The 7770-nt window shown below is 57.0% G+C and overlaps 1 protein-coding gene across 2 annotated transcripts; it reads right to left on the reverse strand.

The window, feature by feature from the left end:
- Positions 1–444: 444 nt before the first annotated feature.
- Positions 445–4324, reverse strand: APLNR (apelin receptor). 2 transcript variants are annotated; one of them, XM_034645866.1, is made up of 2 exons: positions 3241–4324; positions 445–3096 (listed from the first exon to the last, which is right to left on the reverse strand). In XM_034645866.1, the coding sequence occupies exons 1-2, from the start codon at positions 3772–3774 to the stop codon at positions 2632–2634; spliced, it is 999 nt and encodes a 332-aa protein (XP_034501757.1). In that variant the 5' UTR covers positions 3775–4324; the 3' UTR covers positions 445–2631. The 2 variants fall into 2 exon arrangements, with proteins under 2 accessions (XP_034501757.1, XP_011227535.1); XM_011229233.3 differs by having other exon boundaries at positions 445–4323.
- Between the last annotated feature and the right edge of the window lie 3446 nt (positions 4325–7770).

The following is a 7770-nucleotide window of genomic DNA, read 5'->3' on the forward strand; positions in this document are numbered from 1 at the left end:
GAATGGGTATTTGCAAGCATCCGGAGTGACTGACTGGGGGCCAGGCACCCAAACTTCTGATCTAAACTGAGTGGACGCTCATGGGATAAATGAATGCTAGCATTTCCAACACACCTGTGCTCTGGACTCCAAAATGTGTGCCCGTTTTGTCCCACAGGTCTTCAGAGCGCTAAAACGGACTTGCTTCCCCCCACGCCGCCCTTATTCCCTGTGCTTCCCCCGTTCTCACTCCCCACCTGTGCCCTGCCCCGTGTCTACTGCTCCATGTTCTGCCCACCTCTCCCGCTCCCTTTCCAGTGTCCCACCTGACTCCTGTCAGCTCCTTCTTTCCTCCTGTGTCCCCTCAGCCCACGCCACCTCCCAATGGAACAGTTGCAAACGGGGGGGCCATTCCTCCTCCCGAGACACTTGTGTGAGAAGAGGCTTTGGACACAGTAGTTACACAAAACAGATTTATTGAATGAACCGCAGTGACTAACAGTGTCAGAAAAAAAAAAAAATAGCAGAGACATTCCAAAGAAGGGGCTGGTAGGGGACGAGGGAGCCTCCACCCTCTATCCAGGGCCACCAATGAGTTCCAGGCAAGAGGTCTCTGGGGTCACCGTGGAAGCTTCCCTTCTAGAAGCTTCCTCCAGCCTTGACCACATGCTTTGAGGACAGCGCTGGGCTGCAAAAGCGAGTCTGTGGAAGATTCTGGCCTGTGAGGGGGAGACTAAGCTGAGAGGGGCCTCTTCCTTTCTCCTCCTCCCTCTGCTCCCAGAGCTGGCGCCATCCCAGGGATGGTCAAGCTCTCCATTTACACCAAGCTGGGCTCTTCCTGCCTCCCTGGTGCAAATCTTGTCCTTCACGTCCTATCCGGAGTCGTCCAAGAACAAAACCTGGAATATACAAACCCTGCCCCCAGCTCACAAAGGGCCCCGCCAACAATTTTGTCCTTGAGGCCTCGCTGGTGGCGTGAAGTCAGGCCCTCAGCCCTGCTGCAGCTGCTCCCATCATGGTGCCCAGCCCCCCAGCCCAGCGGGGGAGGCCAAGGGGTCCCATCCTGATGGCGAGGTGAGGAAAAACCCAGCCAGTGCTTTTCACCCCAGGCAAGAAGGCAGCCTCCTCAGGGAGAGGGCCACAGGCCCTGGAAAAAGGGAGAGTGGCAAGGAACACACTCATAATCTCAGAACAGGGTGGGGAAGGGGCCGAGGGAAGCTCTTACCCCCTCCTGCTTCCCTCATGGAACTAGGAAGGGTGGGACCCAGCACACCGGGTTTCCCTAGGCCTTGGGGAACAGATCTCCCCAGAGGGGCCCCAGCACTGGCATAGACTTCTCTCTTAGGCACGGACCAGCCGTCAGAGCCCCCAAATCCAGTGAGGGCGGGGTGGACTCATTTTATTCTATATTGCCTCGATATGTCCCTCCTCCCTCAAGGATATTGTGTGAAGAGTGGAGAAGTGGTAGAGAGTAGGGGGGTAGTTCACCCAAGTGACGAGTGACACTCATCCATGTATACACTGCACGTACACACACACACGCACACACACGCATGCACACACATAATTCTTGGCACCCAGCAGCATCAGTGCCCAAGAAAAGCGTCCTGCCTGGGGACACCAGGCTGTGATACAGAGGACTGCAGCTCACAGTTCGGGAAGAGGCTGGAGGGGTGAGGAATTGCAGAGGGAAGCCAAGCAGCATGTAGACTAAATACGGACTCCCTTCTTCCTCGGCATTCCCTTCCCAACTCCCCACTGGTATAATGACACCAAGGAGCCCACTGTCCCTTCACCAACCCGTAGCCTTCTGATTGCCACAGGGAATAGAGGCTGAAGAGAGGTCTAAGAAAATCTGCAAAAAGCACATCTAGTTGGCATCAGGGAGGGGCTGCAGGAGGGGAGACCCCCTTTCTGGGATCCTTAGTGCCTGAAACGACAGTGAACTGACCCAGTTTGCAGGAAAGTTCCGCAGCTCCCAGCTGCAGAGCCTGGAGCTAACTTGGCTGACACCAGCCCTCCCAAGCCAGCCCCGATCCCTGCTGCACTGTCAGGGAGCCCAACAGAGCTGGAGCAGGGGCCATGTGTGCAAGCTGCAGGATTCTTAACCCTTAGGAGCCCTGCAGAACCAGGAGGTGAAAGGGAAAGAAGGAAGCATTGAGGGAGGAGTGTGCTATGGGAGAGGGGGTTGGAGCCAGCAGGTGTGGATTCAGAGTGGAAAGTGCAGATAGAAGGGAAAGCAGGGGCAGAGAGAGGAGAGAGGACATTAGGAAGAAAGGAGGGAAAAGAAAAAGCTGGCGATACAAGAAAAGGAGTGGGGGCAACACGCTTCAGCTGAGCCAGCCTGACTTCCCCTGTTTTGTACAAATGGGGAAACTGAGGCTCAGAGAGGTTAAGAGTCTCGTGCCAGGTCTGTCTCACAGATAAAAAAAGGCCTAGCAGGAGTCCGCAGGGCTCAGTCTCCTTCCACTAAACCGCAAACATCTGAACAAGACTCAAGGAGGAAGGAGGACAAGAGGGGTCGGGGGGCAGGGAGCAGGGAAAAGGGTCAAGTGCAAGGGAGAAGGTGCTATCATGCTACCTGACTCTCTGAGAGCAAGGGCAAAGGCCGCGGCAGGGCGGAGGGCACCGGGCTCCTCTCGGACCCCCACCCTAGTCCACCACCAGGGTCTCTTGGCTGTAGGGGATGGACTTCTCATGCATCTGCTCTGCACCCTTCCCGGAGTTGGGCCCGGGCCCCTGGCTGTGGCCGGAGGAGTAGCTGGCCGACTTCTCCCCGCTGCTGCCGTGCGAGGCGCCCCCGCACCTGCTCCGGCCGCAGCAGAGCACGGAGGTGCAGGCCTGGCGGAAGCGGGGGTCGAAGAAGGCGTAGAGGAAGGGGTTGAGGCAGCTGTTGACGTAGCTGACGCAGGTGCAGTAGGGGAAGACGTTCATGAGGAAGATGTCGAAGTCGCAGGGCCAGTGCAGCAGGCTGCCCAGCATGTAGAGCGTCTTCACCAGGTGGTAGGGCATCCAGCAGAGCGCGAAGGTCACCACCAGCACCACGATGATGCTGAGCAGCCGGCGCCGCTTCCGCAGCCCCTCGATGCGCTCCTTGCGGAAGTGGCCCGCGATGGTCTGGGCGATGAAGAAGTAGCAGGTCAGCATGACGGTGAAGGGCACCACGAAGCCCACGGCGGTGGACGAGACCCCCAGGCCCACCTCCCAGGCCCACTCTGAGCTGGAGGTAGCCACCATGGAGTAGTCCATGTAGCACTGCACCTTGGTGCTGTTCTCCAGGTCCCCAGTGGAGCGGAACACCATGACCGGCATGGCCAGGAGGGCGGCCAGCACCCACAGGACGGCCGTGGCCACGGCCCCGCTGACCCGCAGCCGCAGCCGCGCGTTGGCCACGGGCCTCACGATGGCCAGGTAGCGGTCGAAGCTGAGCCCGGTGAGGCAGAAGACGCTGGCGTACATGTTGACGAAGATAACGTAGCTGCTGAGCTTGCACGCGAAGGTGCCGAAGGGCCAGTCGTAGTCCCGGTACGTGTAGGTGGCCCACAGCGGCAGCGTCACCACGAAAGTCAGGTCGGCCACGGCCAGGCTGGCGATGAAGATGTCCGCGGAGCGTCTCTTCTCGCGGCTGCTGCGAAACACGGTCCAGAGCACCAGGCCGTTGCCCGTGGTGCCCAGGAGGAAGACCAGCACGTAGATGGCGGGGATGAGGGCCCCCGAGGACTTCCAGTCCGTGTACTCGCACTCAGACTGGTTGTCGGCCCCATAGTAGCTGTCGAAATCGCCAGCCTCCTCCATGCCGGGCAGCGGAGAGAAGACGGGCAGGGGTGCCCCGGGTACCAGCTCCGGGGCTGCGGCACCAGCTCAGCGAGGGCCCCGAGCTTCTGGCGGGAGCCTCAGGGGGCAGGCGAAAAGGGCTGAGGGTGTCCAGAGCCCTTCCCAGCAAGCGGGAGGAGCTGCCTCCGGATTCTGGAGGATGCGGACTCCCGCAGACTTCCCTCCACCCTCTCCTGCCTTGTCCTGGCCTCCGCTAAGACACTTCCTCGCGCCCTCCTGAGTCTCTGTCTCCTCCTTGTCTGGTCACTCCCTCCTCCCACCTCCAGACCAACCCCTCACTTGGGAGTCTTAAGATCTTTAAGTTACAGCCCACTTGTTTTTTCTTTCTTTCTCCCTCTTCTCCCTGGGCAAGTGGACCAAACTGAGCCCTGCCGTGCTGGGCAGAGTATTATCTGGGGTTTGCAGCAGCCTGCTTTCCTCCCGGCCCCGCCTTCACCCTCTGGCTACCACCCACCTTCTCCCCAGCCTCTATCCCTGGTTTCCTCTGGCCTTTGGAGCACCCCTTCCCCAGTCCTCCCCACCGTCTCACTCTCACCCCCTCCCATCCACTCTAAATGGGGCAAATTATGCAGATTGAAATCCAGGCGGAGCTGGAGCCTGACGGGTGGGGGGCAAGGAGGGTGTGAGATTTCGCAGGATGCTCTGACCATCTGGCAAGCCCTCCTGGCAGGCGGGTCTGGCCCCTCGGGTCTGGCCCCCACCCTCCCTTCCTGCCCTCCCAGCCCCCACCCAGACCGAAGTGACTTCACTCCTCCCTTCACGGTCATCCCCCTTTACTCCTCCACTTTGACCCCCTCTCTGGGAACTTTCATGGTTTACAGACACGGTTAAGGGGATTTCTCTAGAATTCATAAGCAGTTGGCAGACTGCAGTTTGCAGGCGGCCTAGGAAGGTTTAGAGGGTTAAGAATAACGTCCCAGGAGAAAGAAACCCCAGACAAAAGTCATTAAATCAAGTTGTTAAATCTGTGGGGAAACTGAGGCCTAACGAGGCAAATGTCTTGCTCAAAGTCATAGGATGAGTCTCGTTACCATTCTGTTGTTTGCTTTTCTTCTCCAAGCACCTAACGGTGCTTGCCAGATAGTAGATGATCACTAAATGATTGAGTGAGTAAATGGATGGATGAACGGGGCAGCGAGTGAAAAGAACCGGCCGCATGTGCTAAGAACCTAAGTGCATTTCAGTCTTTGGGGACCATGTCTCTAGGAGACCACGCAGCCAGGGCAGGAGGCAGAGAAAGGGGCGGCCACTGAGGGGCAGCTGTGGGCACAGTCCCACACAAACTCACTTTGCCCCGTCTGCTCATCTTTCCAGGACCTTTGAGCAGGAAAGAGGGAAGGATACACAAGACGTGATTTTTAAATATACCCCCCAAGAGTAGAGAAGTCCGTCTAAGGTTGGGCAGGGATAAGATGGGACGAAATGAGGACATAAGTCATAGCTCCATCCAAAGCAAAGGGCTTATAAAACCAGAATCCCTTGTCTCGAAGGAGGGTTGGTCAGAAAACCTTCTGCAGGGGTCTTAAAGCCAGGGCCTCAAACTCAAATACCCATAAGGACCTGGGTAAAATTTTCTACATCTTACATGCGCTTACTATCTCAAATTTTAAGTGGCACAGCGGCGGCTTTCGGAAGTAGGCTCCCTTACTAATCTCCACTTACGGATAAGGAAACAAAGGCACGGGGAAGTGAAGTAACTCGGCCAAGTTCACTCAGCTACTTAATTGTCAGAGCCAGAATTTGAACCAAGGCTTGCGCACGTGTGCTCACCCTCTAAGTTCCCCTCCCCACCCCCCAAAAAAAGAAAGAAAAGAAAAAGAAACAACTCCAACCCTTTCTAGATTGGGGGTTTGTCATCTGCTGAGCATTATAGAAACGTAGGCTCGCGCTAGGACACCTGTCACTCACTCTAAAAGAAGCTCTCTTGAGTGAAAGTTTTTAAAGATTGACGAAAATATTTCAGAGATCCTCCCCGTTCCCCCACTCCCCCGATTGAGAGGTTATGAGAACCCTGGCCAGGCAGTAGTCTGTACCCTTAAGATTGGCACCATAACCAGATCCAGAAACTGCCCTGTGGATGGCCGTTCCCAAAGAGGATTCCTGGGCACCCGAGGCCCAGGCAAGCTAACAGCCTCTGGAATCTTGGCAGTCTGCAAAATGGCAGTCAGGACACCCAATGGGACCCAGAACGGGAGCCTCCCTGACCTCCTAGTACCCAGGGTAGGAACTGTTTGGGGCCCCGCGTGCTCCGGCATGTGCCTCTGATAGAAGTCTGTGCAGGTGGCAGGATGGCTTTCATTAATACAACAGGAAGCTTGGGTGAAAATGGTTAACCTTCAACCATGTCAGATTACCTTAACCTTGACCTGTCAAAAGGGACTGGAGAGGTGTGCAGGAACCAGTTTGGCTCAGGTCAGGTCACAATTGATGGCAGCTGTTACGAATTAGATTGACTGCTCAGAACCTTCCAGGATAAAGGCCAAGTACAAGGCCCCCAGGTAATCCAGATCTTCTCTGGTTCTACCAGAAAGATGTAGGCACCAGGGCCCTTTGCAGCTAGGAACATAGAAGGAGAGCCAGTGAGCTTGGAGTGTCCCCAAAATCAGGTCTCTCCCCCCAGCCGTTCCCACTTGGATCCTAAGCAGGATAGAGACCCCGTGGGAGAGGTATGGGCCCCATGTCTTTAGTCCTCTGGCCGCCAGACTCTCTGCCTCTGAGGGAATAAGAAGCAGTTCATCTCACCAGAGGAACCAGACTAGTTGAAATGGGAGGGAATTGGGGGCCAAGACTGGGAGGGGGCTACTCATTAAGGCTGGACTGGGTGAAATACAGATAACTATCTGTGGCCTGAGTGCCCCCAGCAATGGCAGCCCGAAACGAGCAGAATCAGCCAGCCTCGCTGCTCACACGGCCTGGCACCCAAGATCCCCGTCCATCCAACACAGAAGACGAATGTTTAGTGAAGGGGACCAATAGCTGAAGGCTGATCTCATGGGCCCCCAGGGCTCCGAAGGAATTCCTTGCCAGACAGAGCACACCTGGACAGACACCTGCTTTCATTTTCGTCCCCCTCCCCCACCTCAAGCTGGAGCCTGGTAAATGCCTGTTGAATTAAAGCTGTAGGAATGCACACTCAGGAAAAGACAGGAAAGGCTGGGTCTTCCCTCCAGGGCTGCCCTCCCAGCCTTAACAGGGGCACTGTTTTTGCTACATTGATCTGGAATAATCAGCCCTGAGCCATCTGGCAAGGCCGCAGCTCGGGCAGGGCTGTTGGCAGGGTCCCCCGGGGTTGGCCTGCCCTGGAGAGGCTGACCGGTTTCTCCGGACACTTCGCCCTCTCCCGGGTGATTTCTTCAAGGTATTGTGAGGAGCCTGGCATGAAAGGCTCCTGTCAGAGCAGCGCCCCAGCCCTGCTGCGGGTCCCTTTGAGGAGAGCCCAGACTGCTGGGGGACCGATGGAGTCAGCGATTCAATAGCCCTCACACACCCTGCCCCAGGGTTTGTTCCTGGCCTAGAAATGGAGACTGGCTTGGCCCCACGCCTGACTGTGTGTGTGGCTGTGCACTCACGGGCAGGGCTGTTGTGCTGTGGGTACGAGTGTGCATTGGGTGCAGGCACGCTTTCGGGAGCCAGTGTGTGCTGGGGTCAGGGACTGCATAAGCCTCCTGCTTAGAGGGACAGGAAAGGGTGGTTAACTGAATCTCTCCAAGGGCTTGGGATGAGGGAGAAAGCCCAAAGCCTCGGGTCTGCAGGGACCTGCCCAGACCTTGCCCCAGGCTCTGGGTGGGGGACATCAAAGTGCAAGCTGTCTTTCTCTGCCCCTTGCTGACTTCTCACCTCCTCCCCCAGCCCCACTCCAGCCCCCTCACTTCACAGGTCTGCTTTGAACTCACCCAGGGCCACCGGGCCTTTTCTCCCCTTCCCAAGAGAAAGCACAGCTGTCCGGAACAGCTGGTG

This window comes from Ailuropoda melanoleuca, chromosome 16, assembly GCF_002007445.2.
Source record: "Ailuropoda melanoleuca isolate Jingjing chromosome 16, ASM200744v2, whole genome shotgun sequence".
Classification (NCBI taxonomy): domain Eukaryota; kingdom Metazoa; phylum Chordata; class Mammalia; order Carnivora; family Ursidae; genus Ailuropoda; species Ailuropoda melanoleuca.

Bases quoted from the DNA above. Each gene is read 5' to 3' on its own strand.
- APLNR (XM_011229233.3), bottom strand. From the start codon at position 3,774: ATGGAGGAGGCTGGCGATTTCGACAGCTACTATGGGGCCGACAACCAG.